This window comes from Mytilus californianus, unplaced genomic scaffold (assembly GCF_021869535.1).
Source record: "Mytilus californianus isolate M0D057914Y unplaced genomic scaffold, xbMytCali1.0.p SCAF_8, whole genome shotgun sequence".
In the NCBI taxonomy this organism is placed as follows: Eukaryota; Metazoa; Mollusca; class Bivalvia; order Mytilida; family Mytilidae; genus Mytilus; species Mytilus californianus.
The window spans coordinates 97,161,055-97,186,427 of NW_026262734.1; the positions used below are offsets into that span (position 1 = coordinate 97,161,055).

At 32.0% G+C, this 25,373-nt stretch overlaps 1 protein-coding gene across 1 annotated transcript; it reads left to right on the top strand.

Annotated features, from left to right (window-relative positions):
* The first annotated feature begins 1,397 nt into the window (after positions 1-1,397).
* LOC127713074 (cartilage matrix protein-like) lies at positions 1,398-24,970 on the top strand. Its single transcript, XM_052219671.1, has 9 exons — positions 1,398-1,633; positions 5,027-5,051; positions 12,143-12,730; positions 16,012-16,119; positions 18,953-19,009; positions 19,773-20,336; positions 21,316-21,348; positions 22,012-22,587; positions 23,275-24,970. The coding sequence occupies exons 1-9, from the start codon at positions 1,583-1,585 to the stop codon at positions 23,280-23,282; spliced, it is 2,010 nt and encodes a 669-aa protein (XP_052075631.1). The 5' UTR covers positions 1,398-1,582; the 3' UTR covers positions 23,283-24,970.
* Positions 24,971-25,373: the final 403 nt, after the last annotated feature.

Below are 25,373 nucleotides of genomic sequence, written 5' to 3' on the forward strand. Positions count from 1 at the left end.
GATAAAAATGTGTAACCAAGTTTTACAATGAACAGCTACCGACTTCCTGAATTGTTAAATTCATGACATCTAAACATATGCAAATGAAATACTTGAGACTTTATGGCATTATCAATTATACAGTATTCAACTGAGCCGTGTTTGACTTGCAAATATCGCTTAATTTCTTTTGTCAGGGTGTAACAAACAGAAATTCATTCGATCAAAACGGAATAAATATAACGTTGATCATTTGTCTAGTATAATCAACAACGATCGTCTTGCGGATGCAACGAATTTTATGGTCTTTATTTTTACAGATAAAATTCACTCTGGAATTGCAAAATAAATCATTTTACATTTAAAAAATAAAGCTCCAAAACTATCATCGTCCTGAATATGCATGAAAAATTTGCCACTGGACGTTAAGCAACCAACAATCAATCAGCCAAAACTATTGTTTACGCATTTATACTATTCATTCCTCTTGCTTCCTTTTGTCTCAAATCACTGTCATTGTAATATCAATATATAGCCAGTCTTTAAAAGAAATCATCATAGTATACATGATTATTTAAGACAACAATCTCATATATAGTCGCTAAGTTACATGTTTTTCTGGTTTTGCTGATGATTTTTGTGTATTCTGTCTAGTTGAAGTGTCTACAACATCTCCCTTTATTTATAGAGAAACATACCTGTAACATTTGTTCAGTGAAAAGTATAATAGACATTTGTGTTACAGTCATTGGCCGTGTTGTAAAATAAACCGGATATAAATGGTACAGTGACATTATTTATGCGGTGAATGATCGATTTCGTGCCAGCTATTTTCGATATCCGACTAACTGCGCTACGATGCTATCACCCTTTTTATTTTACCAATAAATATATTAGAAATCGAAATAATTTATGTCGATCCAGTTTTATTTTAAGAATCAAGAACAACTGTGAAAGCCAATAAATTTGATTTCTAGTATCCTGATTTCGAGTATTACTAAGCAATCGTGTTCTTTAAATAGTTGTTTATCCTTGTGAAATATTCTATCATCAACATTAAAAAAAACAATCATGACTTCTGTATGATAGTACAAAATATTTCAAAAATTAAGACAATTTTAGAAACTGACTGTGTTGGGTGCAGCTTAATGGAATTAAGCTGAGGTGATTGCATATGCTAATAAAATCAAACATCAAAAACGTTATTAATAACTGCACAGCTAACACCATTTTATTACCCTACAAATGTAATATAAATACATTTTTGTTGGTACAACGAAAGTATGTTGATATAGTTTATTCACAAGGTCTCCATATTTAGAATGTGCACATGCCCACGCTTGCATGTTTGAATTGAAACTCATTCAATATTTTGTCATGTGACTTTACAAGCTCCGCCTTAATAGACACTCTTACAATTTGTAGTATATAATGACTTGTATCATATGCAACGTAACACATAGACAAATGACAAAATAGTTAAATCGACAAGAAACACTATTTTATTTAGCATATATAGTTGATTTAGAGAGGAGATATTGTACATTTTAAACGGAAGGACTTTGACATTTTACATTTTGATAGCAATTGTAAATATTGCACTATGGATTACAGTATAAAACTTATCATTTTATTTATGCAAATTGTTTTCGCGGTAAGTGTTTTATTGTTATATATATGTTCAAAAATCATAAAAATATATTAGTGTATATATTAAAATCAGCACTGGCCATAGTCACACAGCCACCATATATAACTGTTGAAATTTTTGTTTTTCATTTTTATAAATTTTCACCTTTTTGAGTTGACGACTTTACGATCGTTTCACATCTTTTGTATGTATATAATACAAACATACCTAGACTTTTAATAATGCAAATGAGATTATTATACCTTTTCGGTTATACTAATAATTTTATAATAAAAACTGCATTAATACCGATAAAAGATCATTTGAGCAAAGCATTAGACATATAATGAAATGCAAAAAAGTATTTGTACTTTCAATAAACCGCCTTAACATTACACGCATTGCAATTGCAATAAGAATCACACATATTTCAATAAGGCTAAAAAATGAAAATAACAATTTGAAAATTTCAAGCGTTCGAAGCGCTTTTCTCGATTTACTGCATCAGGAACGTTCAAAGTCGAATATTTGAAAGTCAAGGATGTACTAGGGCCGAAACAGTTGAAGAGCTATTTGACCAAAAAGGACCTAAAAATCAAGGGACCTCTATATAAGGGTACCATCTGTCCAGAAGCAAGTGCCTCGGTATTGACATATAGTAACCGACACATTTTTACCACAATTTTCTATTTGATTAATTATTTCATTGCATAAAACTATCCAAAGCTTTGATGAGCTTAGATGAGGTTCGCTGCTATGTTAATGTAAAACTAAGAAGATGTGGCATAAATGCCAATGAGACAACTATCTACCAGAGACCAACTGACGTAGAAGTTTAGCAACTATATAGCCCTTTGGATTTCATGTTCAGAAGTAGTTGTCAAATATCAATATGAAAATAAGGATATGTGGTATGATTGCCAATGAGACAACTATATCTACCAAGGACCAAAGGACGAGGGTGTTAACAACTATAGAGCTCTAAATGGCCTGCAACATTGAGCAAAATCATATTCAACAATGAGCCTTTGACAATGAAAACAACAAAATTTCTTTCGTTTTGTTTTTGTTTTTGCTTTTAGTATTTTATTTAAACAATGTTTACATAATTCTTTAAGACAGTTATTTGTTCATGCATTCTGATTCAAAGTGAAGCAGCTTAGTACACAAGACCTTAGAAATATTTATTTATGGCATGTAACTACTTTTAAATCTTTTTTTATTTAAGTTATCTGTTTTTCATCATACTGGAAATAAGATTGCTACTTAAGCATCAATAAAACTACAATCTAATTTCAGATCACATATTTATATATAACTATGTGTTAAATGGGTTTCTGATATCGCTAAAGTAACCCGGTTTTCTGATCTCGTTCAAGTATCGCGGTTTTTAAGCTGGTTCTCGGCTGACTACTTCACTTTGTTTGAGTGTAGCGTGATACAAGCGGATTCCAGTCTACGCGGTTTTCTGAATCATCAATGGTTAAAAAAATTCATTACTAATCTAATTTTGGCGATCTTTTTTGAAACAGTTGGAATATGTACATTTTTCGTCTGAATTGTTTCACATTTTGTTATTTTGGGCCTTTTTTCTTTAGCTCACTATACGGTAAGGGTTTTGATCCTGGTTGAAGGGCGTACGTACGGTGACATATAGATATTTACATCCCCGTCATTTGTACTCTTATTGATAGTTTTCTAATTGGCAATCATACCGCATATCTCTATTTTTGTATAAACAAAGATGTCAGATGCTTCTTCTTCATGTACAAAGATGTTTTGCATGTAATTATTCACGCATTGTACATGAATTCCTTCCGTACCGTTTTTTCTCATTATATAATTGTTGATGTTATTACTGCTACAAAAGTATTCCAAAATTTTATTTTTAGAAGTTAATTAGCTACAATCATCTGTCACCTGCATGATGGGCTTTCATGAGAACCATTAACCCACCTACTGTTAATTATCGTTAAGAACTTAACATACCATTTGTGTGAGCATTTCAGAAATAGCAGTTGTCGGCTGCATCGTCTTTTTCGTTTGATTTTTAAAATTGAAAGGTTTGACAGAATAAAGATATATATATATAATTAAAGGATATCTTACTGTAGCCACGTCAAACTGGCAAAATGAGACTAAACCGGTATTATATGAATTCTTCGTTTGATTTCAAACATTGTACGGATATTTTGGCCAAGAAAAACTGGAGAAATAAACCCTAAGGCTTATTTAATATTCTCATATTTCCAGTTTGTTTAAGGCAAACATTTACAAGTACATACTACAAATAGATAAACTGTTCAAGTGTATATTCCAAGAAAAGAATCCTATAGTTGCTATTATTTCCTTTTAATCGTTGTGTATTAGTTGATCATTTTCGAATCATGTTTCTTTTCAGTAAATTACGCAGTGCAGCTCACTGACCTCGTGTATAACGTCTGGACAAAATTATTCCATCCAAAACTGGGAGTTCCCATAATGCAACACAATTTCTGGAATTGTCCATTAGATATTGGTTTCATTTTGAACACCAGTATACTACTGTTGCCTTTATTTACAAAATGTGTTCACACTTATCAATTGGCTAAACAGTGAAGCGATTTAGATCTTGCCATGCGACATAGAGCCTGCGATGCGACTTAGAATTTTGAAAAATTAATGTTTAGACAGATGAAAGTAATATTATCAAAACGAAAATCAATTTAAATTGGACTAAGGTCTTAAAAAAATATCTTTCAAGACACATTTTGTTTCATTATATGTAAATATAAGTCCTTTATCGGTAAATATTTCTAGATATGGCAATTCGGCCAATAGAAGGCATAATTTAATGAGCAGCGATTCGTCTGTACAATCAATAGAAGTTTGATATCATTTAAGATGACAGTAAAAATTTAAATAGTGAAGATTTCTATTTTAATACTTCATTAAAACACACGGAGAGAAATGAAATTACGTCAGGTGCGTTTAAGGTTTTAATATTGAACGACTGAAGACAACAATCAATGAGTATTTTTTTAATAATATGTAATTTGAAAACATTGGTTTGTCTCATCAATCCTCGGCTACTTACGTGAACACGGATAAATAATACAAATAACATATACATTGCATACAATACGATACAAACTTTCTATTCAACCAATATCCTTTATTTCGGTTAATATAACACTAGTTTAACATTTTTTTATATCAATTTCAAAGTGAGGATTTTGCCTTGACTTTGCAGAGCTTTAATCTATAAAAAGTATATCATAACCTAATATTATACTTTTACCTGTGTATTAAGTTCTGTAAATCTATCTGCTACTTAACAGATTACAAAACAAACATAAAACATATTAAATTTTATGTCACCTACTTTTTCTGGCTTTTATCTTAACTAAAATAGATCTAAATTTATTTATTTTACAGGTATCACAAGATGACAGTTTGAAAGGTAAGCATGTTGTTGACATTAAATCATTGATAAAAGTTACGTAAGGTTATCGATCGGAATTTCAAACCAGGTTTCTGTCAGGATCTTAGACGTCTTAAAATCCCTACACTTCACCACAGTCAGTCATTGACATTGAAAAGAAAATTGCAGTCGTGAATTAAGTAGCAATTGAATAGTCACTGAAGCAAAATACAAGTGATATCCTAATGAAATTGATACACTAGTCATTTTCACTATTTGACATTTATATGCATGTGAAATACTGAAAGAATAGCCCTCCAACGAATATAAATTTGTTTTTATGGGTGTCGTGAAGTCAGGTAAAACTTCACATATAAATACACCTTACCATTATCAACCTTGGAAGTCACTCAAAGGAGACATCTGAGACATAGTTTGTGTAAAATAACATAATCCCTTAGTTTATGTTGTCGTTAAGATTATATGTGAAAAATTAAAATCACCTCTTGAATTCTTTAGGGGCCGATTGACATTGTTCGTATTGTTGAAATTTTTGTCAGACTGGTTACTTTGATGAACAAGTTTACAGCCAGAATCAAAAGTTCACAAGAAACAATTCACCCTTAGAGTACAACTTTATACCTTCCCTCTTTACGTCGCATTGCAAAATGAAATGAAATAACAGACTAAGTATTATTCATATATTGATAGCTTTGAGTGTAGCGCCCCTGTTTTTAATTATATGAAACAGGGGCTGTTATACTATCCGGAGCAAACAATTTCACTTAATAGTTCTACTACAACTACTACTACTAATAATAAAAATAAAAATAAGTGAAAACATCATGAAAAGTGTTTAGCGGGGAAGTGTTTAGTCATAAAACTAATTAAAATCGTATTGCATGTTGTCTTGTCAGTTAAACTATATTGCATGATAATATTATACAAACGTTCCGATTCGCACATATAGGCAAGGGGGTATTTAGAAGAAGTTTTTCGGTTACGCACGCAGCATTGTATAAAATTTGGGAACCTCAAGAACAGTATTAGTCAAAAAGAAAAAAGACGCGAAAGAAAAAGGAGTACATGAAATTAATTATGTGGGCTAGACATATTAAAAAAAACTAAACAATATGAGTGATATCAGATGCGGGGATGGGGTGGAGTTAAGCATAGACAGGTCGCATGCACTAAGAGTGTATAAAGGATTTCAAACGATTATGCATAGGAAATCATAATACATGGGACGAACCTCTAACCAGTGATTGGTACCGACAAAACCTATTTCATGTTATATATTCAATTTTGCAAACGCCCTTATGAATCTAATTGTCCATTTATTTCGGTCTCATATGCTTACGCCTCATTCAGATCAAACGTCTACAGTAGTAATGTCAGGGCTGTTATAGTTTAAACAGTAACGCCGATGTCGACATATCCTTGTAGAATCGAAACATGTTAGTTCTGATGGATATCTCATTTTAAAATAAAATTGAGAATGGAAATGGGGAATACGTCAAAGAGACAACAACTCATTTGACTATATGTTCTAGCACGTCAATATCATTTTGATAGCAAAGATGTAAATAATAAAAAAAAATGTCTAGTTCAATACAAACAAAGATTATGAACGAATGTTTTCACACTGACCGATCGGAAAGTTACTCGACTGAAATCTTTCTATTTCCGTAAATTTTTAATCATAATAATAGGCAACCTTAACATACAAAATTTGAAAGACGTGCTATTAAGTTAATTTTACGTGATCATAAAATAAGCCAATTATTCAGGATAATTAAACTGATAAAGACGTCTAATTTTTTAACTTTTGTACTCGTCGTTTGCTTGAGGAAACGATAAAGGTATGAAAAAACAATTTATGTCACTGACTGGCCATACATAGACCAGGGGGTGTATTTACATACAGCCGTTTATTTGATATGTGGTTAATAAACACTGTAAAAAAATACTTTAGATCAGACGAACTGATAAATATTCATTTTTACATTTTATAGGGCTAAAGAAAAACTAAATACACATTTGTGAAAAGCCAAAAAAAAAAATAAGCTATTAACGTTGCTACACTTGACAGAAGTTGTTAAGTATGAAACATCCCTGTTTATTATCATATGATTCGGTTTGACTTTATAATATTATTTTATTATTGCAAGACTATGTTAAAATATTTAAGACTTGTAAAAGTTGTGATTTTTATATCAAGATCTTACCAATAAGATACCATTTTAAAGTATGAATAAAAATGAAATTAAATATACTTACACCGACCTACCACAATCTATTGTCCTTTTTTTGTCGGGTTACTCTTTTTCGTCAAACATCAACATATATCACAACCCCCTTTAAATACTGGTTTGAGCTATTCAAAAAATTGTAGTATGATTCAATGCCCGCGAAAAATAGGTAATAAAAGATAGACTAAAAACACAGCATCAACAAATTCAAAGCGAAAAAAAATTTCATTTTGTGTTACTTTTGCAGATATCTTATGTTTGCATATGTGTGTTTTTCTTCTCAATCCGGGGGCGATTGAAGACAGAAAACAGAACCAAAGTATTCAATTAACATAAATGTAATTATATGTTATATCTTGGTATTGTCATTAAGCTTCAATCGTTAAGACAGAAACAACATAGACGTATTTATAATTTTGCTCAAGTATGTAGAAAAGAAATATTTTCTGTCATTATTCTGGTGCCATTATTACTTATATATCATCGCTGTATAGAATAATTACTCCTCTCGTTAGATCATGTCTTTTGTTTGGTATAATTGCCAAATCGTATGACGACGAGGAGACGTTGGTAATACGTCAATGAGACAGCATACTTCCTTTGCTGGTACTTGTATAATTCACGAAAAGGATATCTACAATTACCAAAAACATTAAACAGTAAAGCAAAATACACCAATCATACGCCAACAACCGAGTCTGCCGTAAAGAGACAACACAAAGACTTACAAGACAAACAACACGTGACCAAGATATGCTGACTTGCTACAGGCACAATACTTGCTGCCGGAGAAACTACACGTAGTGCTTAAAAATCTTTCGCTTTACCTACTTTGACATACATGTCGTAAAAGAAAAACCTGAAACGAAAAACCTCAATAGTCCAGCTAAAAACCAAATAGATTTTACCGAACTAACTAAATTGCGTCAAAAGGGTAAGAAATAAAATTGGAAACAATAAAACCTAACACAAACGAAACATAAGTTAACACAAGCGAAACAGATAAAACGTGAAATCTTTCGACCATACAAACTCCCGCCAATTAAAATCTTTATGAAGTATCATCAACACTGTTTTACATATAAAAAAACTTGACACTTCTTCAAATATTTCCCACAGACAAACACTCAAATATCAAGAAGGTTGAACACGATTATTTTGATTTAATGGAAGACGATGATTTACATTTTCTTTATCATGATACTTGATGAATTCAAACCGACAGTAAAAGATATGATTGTGATTTATATATGAAGGTCTGGATAGGGTTTAGAGAATTTGAGATCATGGTAAAAAAGTGCAGAAAAAAGAATAGACAAAAATGCACCAAAAATACAGAATAGAGAATTATTGTGTGCTAAAATATAAAGAATATAAAATAATTGTGTGCTTGAATATAAAAAATAGAAAATAATTGGCAAAACAATTAAAAAATAGACAAAATTGGTCTAAAAGATAATTAAGAATAAAGAAATGGAGGACACCCACCCATCCAGACCCTCATATATACATGTATATCTATGCATAACTTTGAATTATAAATAGGATTAGTCTGATGACTTTAACTGAATCATTTGACCAACTTGAGATCATATATATTTGATAACAAAAGACATATACACATAAAATTTACCAACAATGGAAATTTGCATAAAATAACATAAAATTTTTGCAAAAATTAAGCCCTGGTTAGTTTTACAAACAAGTCTGTGGTCTCTTTTGGTGCATTGATGAAGTTTATTCTATCACCTTTCGAACTGTCTTCTAGCGAAGGATATCAAGATTTTATCAAGTTATATGAAGTTTCAGATTTTCAAAAATAAAATGTTTACATAAAAAAAAAATTGGTGTGAATCATAGAAACCTTAACTTATAACAATTGTTTAGCCGCTAACCATTTGAATTCCGAATATATATCTTTATATGACCCTTCCTTGTTTTGAAATGTGTGACTAAGTTGTTATTATGGATAACTATAGTGTAGACAAAATGTTAAGTTTCAATATGGCACATTGATTTGCAAATGTTTCCATCCGGTAACCATCTCAACTGTCCTTCAGAATATAACTGTCTTTGTTTTTGAAGGTTACGCCCACTGAATAACTTATTTTTGTAACAAAGCTGTGGCGAAAGCTATGGAACGTAAAGTTTCAAATTGGCACCTTGAATTTCAAAAACTGTTTAGCCAGTGACCATTTGAACTGTCCTTCAGAATATGATTCATATTTGTTTTGAAATTTCGCCCACGGAATAACTTATTTTTGATACAAAGTATATGGATACTGGTTGAAGACAAAACGTTCAGTTTCAAAAGGTCACCTTGACTTGCAAAACACTGTGTAGCCACTGACCATTTGAACTGTCCTTCAGAATATATCTTTCTTTGTTTTGAAAATATCGCCCACCAGATAATTTAATTTTGTACTAAAGCTATTAAGAATAATGTTTGTAAGCAAAACGTTAAGTTTCAAATTGGCATAATTTTGTTCTTTATTTATCTTATTTCAAGAGTATTGTTATGATTCATCTGTCTAAATATAGTCTACAATGGTTGTTTGAATGGTCATTAAGATTTTTATCAAAATAAGCAGTTTCATATTTACACAAACTGTTTCTATGTATAATAATGATGTACATGATTGTAGTAAGCACTGTTTTGCGTACTAGTTCAAGACCTTTTGACCTTTTTGTCCAAATATGACATTCTATCCCTACGAATGTTTAAACATTGATACAGTTTCAGATTTTACCAAAGCTCTTTTCACAAAAGTTTTATGTAAACAAAAAATAAGCTCAGTATTTATACGGCTATGCATATTTAATTTACTTGAAGACCTTTTGACCTTTTCACCGAAATATATAAATCCGTTCCTCTATGATTGAAATCTACTACTTATGTGGTACTTCAAATCTTCCGTTAAATTTTCTTAAAGTAATATGCAGCTTGTCTCCGGGTCCTAGATTTTCTCGCTGTGTTGCACATTCTCCATTCCCGTTCTCAAATTTATCAATGGTATGAACATAAAAGGGGTTAACAGGAATCGCAAAAAATATTGCACATGCACAGTACAATAGACCACATTTACCCCAACACTCGACTCCATCTCACAAATGGCAAACAACACAGAACAACACATGGACTAGATAACTTCAGTTGGTACAGACATAATGTAATGGAGCTAAACAAGATCTACGTGAAAACACTCCCCCTCCCATTTTTGTCTAAAAAGTCCATATGTCGTATAACTACAACACACAATAAAACAATAGAAACAAGAAAATCACAAACTTCTACACGGGAATAAATAACAGCACATGATTTGAAAAGAAGGATCAAAATGTGCCCGCTTAGGAAAGAAAAATCAGAAGCAGTGAAAACTGCATTCCTTAAGATCGTACATGTCATTCAATAATGACAGTTTGCAATGTAGAAAAATATTTTCCAAAACTTTTAAAGATGCATAAGTATTTTATTCGAAACATTCATGACATGTTCGATTTTCAAATTCAACTCGACATGTTGACGCATGCCTGACCATTTTAAAAATCGTGTTACCTAAACAAATGATGTTAACTTCTTTACACTCATTTTTCGAACTTTTGACCAGCCCTTCAAAATATCATCTATTATTCAAATAAGGTATTATGGTGTGTATTGTAATTAAATAATACTCAAATTTCCAAAAAACGTTTGTGAATTTTATTTTGATAACAAACAATTGATTCAAGAAAAAGCTCAAATATAACTTATTCAAATCCTTTTGGCATGTCCTTCAAATTCTAAATAGATATTTATTTGAAAGTTGGCTCCAGATTGAGAATATTAGCAAATAATGTCCATTTTAAAATTTAGCGTCTTTTTTATGTCCATTTAATCTGAATATTATTTGATATGCTTTTAATATGACCTCTTGTCCCTTAAGATGGTATCAGTAAGTCTGTCATTTGGTTTTACTAGTGTTTTCTGAATATTTTTGTAAACAAAATGGTTTCAGAATTCTTTGCTGAAAATGATTGTAAACAAAATTATGCGGTCCATCGTGATTCATAGGAAAATATTTAATGTAAGGTCATTCATCATTCATAGAGTCAATTGTAAGAACATTGCGATGTTTTCTTTTAAAACATTTCGTTAGAAGTTATTTCTGCATTGTGTTAAGCATTTGATTGACTTAATAATTTCCTGAATAAAATTAAAATCGAAGTCGCATGCACCTATACAGATACATGTAAATGTATACAACTGTAGTCGAAGCACGTCTAATGCCATATGATTGGTTTCCTTGACAAGGGATATGAGTCCATTTTTCCTGATACACAAACGGAGAACAGTATGAAAATAAATGTTGAATGAGGAAACTACAGTGTAATATAATTGTTATTCGGGCTTCACAAGGGACATGGGCTAATATTTACGTTCAGTGCCCTATACTTCCTTCGCATGACAGCTCATAGGATATCACGTGACATACTGACAAGGAATATGAGTCCATATCCTATGTGAAGATCCCGATTAATATATAACGTATTACAGTCAAATATGCCGCGGAACTGATGATTGACCGGAAGCATTTCAAAATCTCAAAGACGCAAACGAGCACACATGATAACTTAAATTAAAATTATAAAATAAATACCCGGTGGACGTTTAAAATGTCGTTTCTATATTTATTAGTCAAGACGACATATGAATAAATAACTATAGAATTCAAGAAACATAAAATAATATGAGTTACTGGTAATTACAATCAAAGGTAATTTAATATGGAACAGCAGGTGTGCATTTTAGATTTTAATTTCTCTTCACAGAATCAAATACTTGCAACTGAAACTTAAAAGATACCTAATATTAATCAAATGTCATTTCCTGTTTTGCAGCAATTGAATATTACTGTGGAAACAAGCCTGCAGATGTCGTATTCCTTCTGGACTCGTCTAACAGTATATGGGGACCAGATTTTCGAAAACAAATCGACTTCGTTGAAAGCATAACTGATATGTTTACAATTGGTCACAATATCACAAGAGTAGGTGTTGTAAGCTATAGCCATGATATAAGGGTAGACATTGATCTGGACGATTATTACAACAAAAAAGAATTATTTAAAGCCATTCAAGATATAAAGCAGTACCATGGGTACAAAACTAACACGAAGAAGGCTATCCAATACGCAAGAAAACACATGTTTGGCCACCACGTAAACCATCGAAACAAAGATACAGTTGCTAGGATCATCGTTGTCCTCACCGATGGTCAATCTAGTAATATGTTAATGACCGTATGGGAGTCCATTAAAGCCAAAAATGAGGGCATACGGATGATTTCCGTTGGAGTTGGTCCAAAGATCAATATCCGAGAGCTGAAGATGATCGCCAGTAATCCGCCGTCGGAACATATGTTCTTAGTCAACAGTTTTGGAACATTGAACACCATTAAACAAGTCCTGGCGATCCAAACTTGTAAAGGTATGTTGATAATTTCCTAAAAGAGAGGCGAAAGATATCAGAGGGACATTCAAACTCATAAGTCGAAAATAAACTGACAACGCCATGGTTAAAAAAGAAAAAAGACCAACAGACAAACAATAGTACACAAAACACAACATAGAAAACTAAAGACTGAGCAACACGAACCCCACCAAAAACTAGGGGTGATCTCAGGTGCTGCTGAAGGGTAAGTAGATCTTGCTCCACATGTGGCACCCGTCGTGTTTAAGTATATGTACTACTTGACGCAGGTTACAGCAGAATATGTGAAACAAATGTAAGCATCAAAGTATGTCATTAAGTGCCAGTCTGCCTAAGAATCAGGCAGTGGTGAAAACATGACAAACAAAAACCCACTTAAGTTGACATTAATTTATGTTCAAAATGTATAATGGTGCACGAATTTAACATTCGTTTCCTTTTCCTGTTCTGGTAATTCAAGATATAATTTTGTTGAAATGCACTAGAAATTAATAATTAAGGGGAGCTAACTCCATAATTTGCTATCATTCTAACCAAAAGTTATCTAGAGATTTCTCAAATTACCAGACACGCAGAAATGAAAGACCTACCATTTCTAACCAAGGATGAGGGTAACTTCAAAATAGGATGTTTAGTTCGGTGGGTTTTTTTCAGCCATGTTTTGATTTTTTTCAAAATTGCCTGATTCTTACGAAGACTGGCACTTAAATGTATACATTGAACATTGTATACATTGAACATGTAATTGCAGGCCTAATTTTAATTTTAATTTCGATTCAAGACCGATGTATTATGTCAGTCAACATAGAATGTCAAATCGAAGCTAGTCAGTTCGTACCATTGCCATTTCGTAACAAAGTTCAACATTTCGTACCGCATAACAATAAAGACCATTTCTTATCATATAGAAACACTACAGGTTCATGTTTACTATTTCGTATCATATCTACCAATTATATGTATACCATTCCGTATCTAATTTTTTTTTTGTAAGTCCTTGACACTTTGTATCAACACCGGTTTGGGTGAATAATTTTGAATTAATAGAAAATGAATAAAATGTCGCCGATGAATGATTTCGTTATCCGAATCAAATTCAGATTGTTAATAAAAATACCAAAATGTAATGATGTACAAATATGCAGCATAATAAGTAAAGAATTGTATCGAATCCTTTGACATATAAATTTAAAGATCAACTAATTCAAAATACAAAAGTTTATTTACGTTGATATTATAATCAAGTCATCATTTTTGTAACATATGTAATGGTATGCGAGCTATCCATTTCACTTCAAACGATTAACGTCAAGGGTTCAAAGGTTTTCATTTATACATTGTATATAAACTGATATACCGCGGGCATACCTTTATTATTACTGTTCTCACAAGGACAGTGTGTTTTACTTACTCTGTTAGTATGACTTAATATATACACCCTTTAACGTTGTAAGAAAGACAGTTTTATGTGAACGCGTTTGAATGGAAAGTTCAAGAGCTGAAAAATTCAATTAATAGTGATTAAGCCAATTTTCTACGTTTTGTAAGTGCAACTTTACCATGCTTACAACATCAATCAAAATATGAAGTGTGCGATCTGCAATGTCAATGACCGTTTATGTACTCAGATTGTTTCGTATATTTTCACTATGAAACATCTATATTCATATATTTTTAGTGTATAAGAATTTTCTACAAAAAAAGTGGCTTCGGTGGCCAGGTTGTCTAAGTAGTTCGTTAAGGATATACTTAGGTGAAATTAAAAAAAAATCTAGAATTTAAAATTGATACTATAAGTCAGAAGAGCGATAGTTAAGAAACAAAATAAGCTAAAAATATTGATAGGTTATGGGGCTCATTTTCGAGATTTTTTTTTTTTTTAAATAGCGAGAAAAGGCTGACTCGGACTTTTACCTTATATTTGCATTGGTATTATTTGGGTCTCAAATCGAAAGAAAAGACCTGACCTAAGTACATCCTTAACAAAAGGAAAGAAACAAAAAGTAGTTCATGTACAGTGATCACAAGTCTGTCAACACTGAGGTTGTGAGTTCGAAACCCCGTTCGTGACATAGGGAAATCTTTTTAGACTAGAGGTGTCATTTTTTCCTGCTGGTTATCTCCCAGTTCTCAGGCTTCCTACATCACTAAAAAATCGCCGCCACGATATAGCAAATAATGCTTAAAGTGGCGTTAAACACCAACAATCAATCAAGTAATATCTATTTAAAACAAAAAAATCGTAAAAATATGCGGCCTTTGAAAGAAATGATGTTCCATATGACCAACCAGTAATCGACCAATTATGATTACAATACAAGTCTGCTCAAAAGACGTCTGCCTGACGCAGCGTATAATGAAATAGATTAACTTTCAACCTTTCTCTAAGAAGTAATTAATTAAGCATTATTTCTCCAAATCATAATTGATGCATCAACTGTTTTTTTCTCGGGAAAATGTCATAAAACCGTACGTTTGATTTAAATAGCACGTGAAAAATGAATTTGCCGAATTACATTCCAATCTAAATCAAATCAATTTAGATTTGACGTTGCAGAAATAAATGAGACGCTACTCGCCTAATTACTCAATTAAATTTTGCATCAGGAGGACTCGTTTCTTACGCAATGCAAGAAGGCAAAATGTAAATACATTGATAAATTGAAGTACAAGAGATTTATTCTAATTAAAACAAAGTTGAAAGGGTCAAGGACGTATTGTATTGCATAACAATATGAAGGAAACTTATTTAAGGCCATACCAAAAATAACTAGCGCAATGGGAAAAGCACTTGAATTTATTTAAGTGAAGTCTTTAAATCAACACTTAACCTACATTGTAATTCGTAATGTCAGATTTCCTTTAAAAAGAATCACATGAAGTGATTTTAAAAGGGTTTATCGAAAGATTTCAATTAATATACAATCGCATGCAGATAAATGCATTGACATTTAAGTTAAAATGTCAATATATCAAAATATGTGCATGAAATGTAAGATTAAATGGCAGAGAAACGAATTGATATTGACTGAAACACAAGTAAGCACTTTTCTGTGTTGACATTATTAATTAGTTATATAGCTATTCATAATAACATGATTTAATTTGCCTGTCTTATGTTGTTGAATTTTACATTATATTGTATTAATCAAACATTTTAGATTCCAGTAATTCAATATGGTGACTTACTCCATAGTTACGATTTGATGGTAAATTTTAGCCAATGAAAATCCTTGTTACATAAAGATTGCATTAGAATTCTCTGTCTTTTTTTTCAGTCACGCCAAAATCTACGACATCAACGACACCTGTACCGACAACAACACCAACAACAACTACACCTACAACAACGACGACAATACCCACTACAACAACAACACCAACAAGTAAGCACAACTACATAATGTAGTAACAAACATGCAAGGTTGACCTATAGTTGCTAAACTTCTACGTCAATTGGTTGAGAGTTGTGTCATTGGCAATCATACCACATCTTCTTATTTCTATAAGGGTTGGTGGGCATATAGTTGTCTCATTGGTAATCATACCACATCTCCTTATTTCTATATTACACGTAAATTCGAGAAAACAAAATACGCTGTGTTTCTGTGGTGGTGTTTTTTTTTTTGTTATGTTGGGGCGGTGAGGGGTCGGGAGTAATTATCTTCATGATTGTCAATTCTTCCTTCAGTTTTTGAAAAAAGTAAGGGGAGGGTGGTAATACATTTAAACATTTTTTTATAAATTGTCTGTTTTTCTTTTTTAATTAGCGGAAGGTGTCCCCAAATGGTCCAATCAATACTAATATTCACAGATTTTGCAACAAAATTGAAACCAGCATCAAGGATTTGTAACAAAAATATGAAATTTTTCAGCATACATAATTTCCTGCAAAAGAAAGCATGTCAGGTGTCCCAAATGTCATTAGCGGGTTATGTTGGTTGCCAAAGGGACGAGACGAGGGGGTGGGTGGTGGGCTAAGCTGACATTAATGGGAGTTGATGAACAAAATCTTTATCGACTTGTCAAATGATTTTTTCATGGCTGGGAAGTGATGTGTCGCACTCAATTGTACTTCGGTCTTTTAGAGGGAAGTCGTCTATTTATACAGATAGATTGTAAAGAGCTATGAGTTATGACGCCTAATGCAATGTGCTAAGCACGGGTTTTTACAGACTGCATAATTTGAATGTACTTAAAATGATAAAAAATATATAAATTACTAGCATAATTTGCCATACGGTAAAAGACAGTTTTATGATCACACAGTTCAAAAATATTTACGTTCCAGTAATCAAGGATATTTGATAAATATTTACTGCAAAAGGATGCACATAAATGTATAATTATATATTAATAGTCCGTTGAAATACCTTTCAAAGAAAACTTTGAAAAATTATGGTTCACATGTTAGAATGGGTATGAAAATCATGTATATGAATAAATATGACTAAGGCCTGTACATTTGTGAAATAAATAAAAGATCCGAGAGAAGTTGATTTAAACTTTGTTCGGAAAACCTCAGTGATGTTGATTTAACGTTTTGTTCCGAATGCTCTTTTGTTAATCCCACGAAAAGAAAAATGAGCTGACTGCTTTACTGTCACCCTCGGCTTATTTACAAGTAAAAGTTGTGACTTTGTTCACTTGTATCGAGACACAGGGGCTAAGCAGATGATCATTGTTGCCAACTTTTGTTTTTATAAATGAGGGTTTCACCTTTTGTTGTGGGATTATTATAATTTAGTAAACATGGTCATCTTGTCAAATAAAGCAATTTGTTATTCATTTGAAAAAATAATGTAGAAAAAACAGAATTATGATTAAAGGTGTATGTGACTTATAACGGGAGAAAGATTAAAACTGTCCTACTCTGACTCCCCCTTTTAAAGTCGTGATTTCATAATTGAATAAATAGAAAAGCAAATGATTAAATACGTATGAAATAAAACAAATTTCATAGAAAATTAAAACGGAAGTCATCCTAATATTAGGCTTGTAAACCGCTGCAGTGGCGGATCCAGAACTTTTCATAAGGGGGGCCCACTGACTGACCTAAGGGGGGCCCGCTCCAGTCATGCTTCAATGATTCCCTATATAATCAACCAAATTTTTCCCACGAAAGGAGGGGCCCGGGCCCCCCAGGCCCCCCCCCCCCCCCTGGATCCGCCTATGCGCTGTGTTTTTACTAATCTGCAGAAACGCCTTCCGATAAACATTTCCCCCCAAATACACCAGATTTAGACAGGAGTTGTATTAAGTGTGCTTTACAAATTAGTAAAACAGCCTTAATTTTTAACTTTGAGGCCCTATTATGTGGCTTTTCCAAATATAATGTGACATAAGTTTTTGTAAAAAATCTTCAAATTTATCGACTAAATCTCTTGAAAGTCTGAATGTAAAACATCATACCCAGTGGGCGAATGATACTATATAATTGATAACAATAAGGGAAAACAGATAAAAGTTTATTTCGATATGCTACGTTAAAACATTTCAACTCTACTGAATTATTTCAAATCAGTTTTTAGTATTCAACTCTCACACAAGTAGATTCGATATCTTAAAAAAGAACATTTATCTATATTTGTATTTTATGGGGCAATAAAACGGTTCACATGCAACTGTCTAAAATATTTTACAAAGAAAAAATTCTTGAAATATGATAAGTTTTAAGTAGATTCGTATCATTGATATTTGAAACAAACATAAGTAATTTTCGTTGATAAATTACTGATTATCTATGTTCGTATTCATGGGGCAATAAAACGGTTCACATGCAAGTGTCTAAGATATTGAAATATGATCAGTTTAAAGTAGATTCGTATCATTGAAATTTGAAACAAATGTAAGTAATTTTCGTTGATAAATAACAAATAAATCACCGGAAAAATGTAACCGAATTTCGAAAGCGGTGAAATTTAAGTGGTATTGAGTAGGCGTGTAATGTACACGTGTATGGAGTCGTGGGATTTTTGTCAGATTTATTAATCAATTAAAAAAAGCGAATGAATGACCTACTTTGATAATTTTTGACATATTTTTTAGTTATCTTGTCCCAATCCCTTGTTCTGCCCTATAAAAAATGGGATGCATGTAGTTGTCTCACCAGTCTATCTCTCTTTCGTAATAAATCTAATGTTGTCATTATGTATATAATTACTCATTGTTTTTGCAAAAATGTATTTAAAAAATAATGTACTGTATTTATTTTTGCAGCCACGACAACAATTCCAACCACAACAACAGAATCGCTGTATGCTGCTGCTAGAAGAAGTAAGCACACACAAGCTATATATATATATTTACTTATATTCTCAGTAGATTTAATTCAAGTAAATCGTACGAAAATTATATGTTCCTGAATTCAAATTTAGTTTTTAAGAATATCATCGTAAGATTAATGAAAATATGCACATTTTAAAAACTAATGTACATGTATGTAGTCAATTTAGTTGGTTGCTCAAAATGTATGGTTTATGAACTTGATTAAATGAAAATAAGACTTTATAAAAAGTATGCGTTTGAAGAGCTTTCTGAATTTACCTCCATCAGGAGCTGAACGCTCAAAGTCGAATATTTGAAAGCCAAGGATGTAGAGCTCCATTGATTCTAATTGTTGCCATTCGCCAAAGAATCTGATGACCTATTTTTTGTTATATTTATGTAGTTATCTGGCAAAAATGTACGTCAATAAGTGAGCAATGAATATCTTAATTGCCAGAGATATTTCCATGTTGTCGCTAAGATAAATTGGCTAACTTAACCATATTTGTGTAGCCTAATGACGGTGCAAAAGAGAATACAATTTCAAGGGAACGCAATTTCATTATAACTTGTTAAAGGTGCAGGAATCAATGTTAGTCACGTGACATAAAAATCACGTCTAAGGTACTAACCGTTTTGTAACCTTACGATGAACAGGATACATCTTTCTGGAACATATCGTCTATGCATTAAATAGTAAAGATTTTCGATACTTTTTTGGTACTATGACTGAAAATAAAATTTAAAAACAAATTATTATTTTTTCTTTCAGTTTGCTTCGCTGATGGAGTTTCCGATATTGTCTTTGCTTTTGATTCTTCAAACAATGTCCGACCAAACGAATTTAAAAAACAGCTTGAATTTGCCAAACGTATAATGCACAATTTTGTTATTGGTCAAAATAAATCTAGAATCGGAGCCATTTTATACAGTGACCAAGTTCAACAATTGATTGATTTGCCACAATATGAAACTCGAGAAGGCCTCAGTTTTGCTTTGGATAGAGTTGAAAAATCCGCAGGTGGAACTCGAATGGATGAAGCCATTCGATACATCAGAACAAAGTCATTCCGAAGAAGCGTTTCTAGACGTCATGCAGCTCAAGTTGCTATCATTATCACAGCAAGCCCCTCGTCATCGTTACATAGAACAAAGAAACAGGCAACTGAAGCAAGAAGGGCGGGAATCACCTTGATACCGATAGGAATTGGGGATGTAAATATTGAGGAACTCCGAGCGATAGCAGGTACAACAGACGACAGCTACCAACATATCTTACCTACGTTCGATGACTTGGATTTTGTTCTTCCCAAAGTTGCCATCAACACATGCGAAGGTAATTGTAATCAATCAAATGAAAAAAATTGAAAAATAAAAAAAACATTTAAAGTTTAAGTAATATTGTATATTTGAAATTATATTTAACCCAGTTGAAAAAAATGAAAACAACACTTTTAGTTTATAAATTTCATTCTTCCGAAGAGCTTTTCTTGATTTACCTTCTTCATGAAGGCGCAGTGTCGAATATTTGAAAGCGAAGGATGTATTATAACCGAAACAGTTGGAGAGTTTATTACCAAAAAGGAACTTATTGACAAACTTTAAAAATCATTACTTCACGCAAACGTCGAATTCTTATTTAATTATAATTATAACAAATGCGTTTATTCTCAGATTCAGTTATATGAAGGAATTCAAATGTATATCTACTCGTATAATAAACATAAACTGTAGGATTTACCTTAATACTCAGAAATTGATGTTTTATGTTTACTTAATACTTTTCTTAATCAGTTCACTTATATTTAATAGAATACTGCATAAATTTATGTCACACCTACATTATACACCCATTTTCAATTACACGTAGCATTTAAGGTACACTTTAAACGCTTAGTTTTATGCTAAATGTTATGTTATTGAAAGCTACACATTTTTTCCACATTAATTAGAATGTATTTTAAAGATGTTTTAAATCACGTAATCTTTGCACGTTCTGAACACAGAAAACACGTGACAGAGTGTACAACAGTTCATCTCCTGAAACATTCAGCTTTAATCTGTTTAACAGATAGGTATTGCATAACGCATGCATGCATACGTTGAAGATTTGCGGATTATAAGTTGTCTTTCAAATTTTAAAAAAAGTATTGAAATTTATGTAAAATATCAAATATGTTAATTCAGCCAGGTGTATCCATTTATATCTCATATACTATGTTATCTTCTTAATATTAAAACCTGCACATCTTTGTATATTTATTTAAATATTAACATGTATAAAATGATAAGCAAATTTTCTTTTCAACTTTCAGTTACTGAGCCAGCAATAACAGTTTCGGATATGTGTAAGTATCAGTGAAATTATGTCCATTATCCGACAACGTATGATATTTAATAACGAGGGCTTTAACAATTGGTTGATATTTGTGATATTTTATGAGACTGGCGAGTGTTGCTTGTGCAACGTATGGTTGAACATTATATAACTTTCCCCCATTATAGCATAAATGCAATAATACAGAACTGTCCCGGGTAGAATGCGATATTAATCGAGCAAATCCATTGTCTAGCAAGAATGAAATCCAGTATGTACTTTTATCTGAATACCCATCCGATAGTCTACATTTTTTGTATACAATTCAATTACTTCCCACCCTCACCATCCGTTTAAAACATTTTGCATTTAGCTTTTCTTGACTTTTGGGGTGGTATTAATCAGGCTGTTATAACAACTTTAAAAGCCACGAAACAATTTAGATAACAACGATATTTTAAGACGCATCCAAGCTTTTAAAAAAATAATACAATTCACCCGAGTTAAAATAAAATTTACCAATTAGCTGTTTTTATCTGAAGAATTGTTTATTTGTTTTACTGATGCACATAAGGTTAGTGAAATTATATTAATAAAAAATTAACTTGGATATCAGATTTAAAGAATAAGAGCTTAAGATTATAAAATGATGATGACGCTATTCTTAATGTTTTTTTTTATTTTGTGTTAATAGCCTGTGGATCAAGACAAGAGGCTGACTTGATGTTCCTTCTAGATAGTGTAAACGCTGGTAAAAAGAACACAAAGAAAGCTTTGGCATTTGTACAGGATCTCGTTAATGATTTGGATGTCGACAAGGATAAAATTCAAATTGGTCTTATGGCAGAGGACGCATGCGGGGCTCGTAAAAAAGGCAGCACCGGATTTAAACTAGGATCCAAGGACACAAAAGAAGATGCAGTGGACGCACTAACAGACAAAGAGAATGTCGACTTTGGAAGTATGCTTAAAAGGATGCGCAGAGGAGCTTTTAGTCATAGGGATGGAGGCAGACGTGATGCGAGAAAAATAGCAATTTTAATCATTGATGGTAATTTGGATGATCCCTTGAAAGCACTTTCGGAGGCACAAAGAGCTCGTATTCATGGTATTGAGGTTTACGTGATACAAGTTGGGGATGACCAACCACAGGAAGAGTTAATGATGATGTCGGATTCGCCCTACGGAGGAGTCAAAAATTTCTTTAAAGTTAGCAACTATAATGAACTTAAAACGTTAAAGAAAAATATTTGGGATTCTTTGTGCGACGGTAGGTTTATTACACAATAGTTTTCAAATCAGCGCATTACTCTCACTATTGATAAACTTGTACAAAAAAAAACCACATAAATCCAATACATTTTGGTACCGGCTTCTTTTTTAAATTCTGTTTTCCAAAAATCCGAAGATATAGTCTTAAGAAATAAATTTAATTTTTTTATTAGCTTGAATCATATATTTCAGATCATTGAATTTGACCAAAAATTTGCTACATAGAAAGTATATGAGTAATGATCACGAAAAGCTTTTATAAACTATCAAGTATTTAAGACAGTCATATTCTTTAAATGAAATTTTGCTATTCAAATCATATGGGGATTTCTCGCCAATGTGTATAGTACGTTTATACATTATATCATGGAAATATTAAAGAAAACGAAAACATTAATCTGAATACTGGAGTTTTCGTCCTTTCTTCCTTTCATAGAAAGTAATTTTGTAAAACCTGTCTCTCGAAAAAAATGATGGCTGTTCACAAACTTTATTACATTTTTCTCAAAAAGAACTATTTGACAAATTGTTTAAAAATACATCGATTTTAGTTTGAACCCTCAGTTATTGTAAACATGTACATTCGTATCATAATTGATCTTATTCCAAAAGATGATTTTTTTCTACCGAGAGCTGTATATTAGTTTACATGGGTGTAACCTATTTTATTTTTTTATCTTTGCAGAATTGTAGAAACCATGACGTATATTGACAGGGACCAATTGATCAGAATGATTGCTTATGTCTGCGAAAGAGTGAGAAAAGTGATGAATGTGATATACTGTAAGACAGAATTCGTTTTTTTATAAATCGTATATATGACATTATGGATGTTGCAGAAGTATGCGTTGTGGACAATATGTCCTTAGAATTCGGCGTTCCAAAGATATTGACGGGAGAATAATTGCACCCAACGCGTGGAAGTGACCGTAAAACACAAGTGTGATTGAACGTTAAACGTTCGAGTGACCTTGAGCATTACTTAGGAAAAGCGTTCAAGTGACACTGAACAATCATGAACGTAAAACGTTCACGTGACCTTGAAGGTGTTTTCTGAAACATAGACTCAGATGTAAGTTTACTCAGGGAGTTAGTGCTCATGTAGATCGATGAACTTGATATGCCAGTTATTGTTCTTTAATTACGATTATGTCTTTCATATTACTTTTAAAAGTTATTTCTTTGTACATATTCATTATGTAACATATGATTGTAAAATTGATCATTCATTTATACATTCATTGAAACCTTATATGCTACATGCATTTCATAACCATTTAACACGAAGTTTTGGAAGTCTCGTCGATAAACGAGATTTTGCGAAGAACATGTTTATTGCTTAGGATCTTATTCCCTGTTTTATAATTAAAATGTACATGTAGGTACCATTAGAGTTATGTGTTATTAGCATATTTTGGATGCGATATACACAATGAACATGCACATTCTTGCACCAAGAATGGCATTTATACATATAAGTATGTAAGATTAACACCTGTTGGTAATTTTACTTCTTTACAAATTGCAACATTTGTTTTGTATTAACGCAAAGTATCCGTAATTAATTAGACATAACAATATTCATACGCAAACTGTTGTATTTAAAGAAGTAATTTTACTGATGATGTGGTTGATCACTGCCAGGAGGATCCGAGAGGGAATATAGATCTCGTATGATATAATTAATGTATGCTTTAAGTATGTGATACTAACCTAGACGTTAAGCTTTACTATTTTACAAATATATTTATTGTATACACCAGTAAGTTAACAATGAACTTTTATGATCGTTCCATCTTGACAGGATCTATAACTGTATTAGGGTCAGGATTGGGGGGTTCTTCATTTCTGTGTTCTATAATATTTTAGCCATTTTTCTACATTCTTTAATTTTTTATGCCTTTAATCTCTATTCTTCATATTTTAGCACCCTATTATTCTCTATTCCTTTTTTTGCCTATTTTCTCTATTCTTTATTTTTTTTGCCCTTTATTTTGCAATTTTTGCCACTTATTCTCTATTCTGTAAACCCCATCCAGACCCTCCTGTATATCCGAATATAAATTACTATAATGTACTGATGTAAAATTCATGCAAATTTACTTGCATTCAAAAGGATATACAGTTGAAGAGGGTTTTTTTTGTCGAAAAGAGTCAATGGGATTGTTTCGGTTATATAAAGTTAAACATCTCTTTTGATGAAAAAGACAAAACTTCATACTGAATACTTGAATATTAGAAAAACCAGACTAGTCAAGATGAAATGATTCATATTTATTTGTTGTTATTTTATTGGTGAATGTTTTGTATATTTAATACTATGTCGTTATAATATGTACCATTTTTATATGTTGACAAAATAAAGTTATACAATCGCTTAATATAGTATTGTCAGTAATATGCAGACTCCGACATTTTGATTTAAATATCTTTAAAAAGTAGATGATGTCAAGGTGACAAATAGAAACATGTCGAAGAAGACGGGTTACATAATGACCGCTTTCCTGTCCCTGAAGACAAGGTTTACTTACATTTGTAGATACCCGTATGTTAAAAGGTTGAGAACCAGGTCTAAAATAACTTCGTGGACAAAACATGGTACGAAAAGACCATCTTCGCTAGCCAAGGTCACACCCATTTAATTTCTTGTTCTACGGATTTTTCCACTCTAGAAATTGGAGCGAGCGAGCGATTTGAAAATTTTAATGAACAAAAATTTAATTTGCAAATTTTTGAGACGAAGCTTGAAAAGTAAAGGCGAGCGATTACATTTTTTTTGTAAAC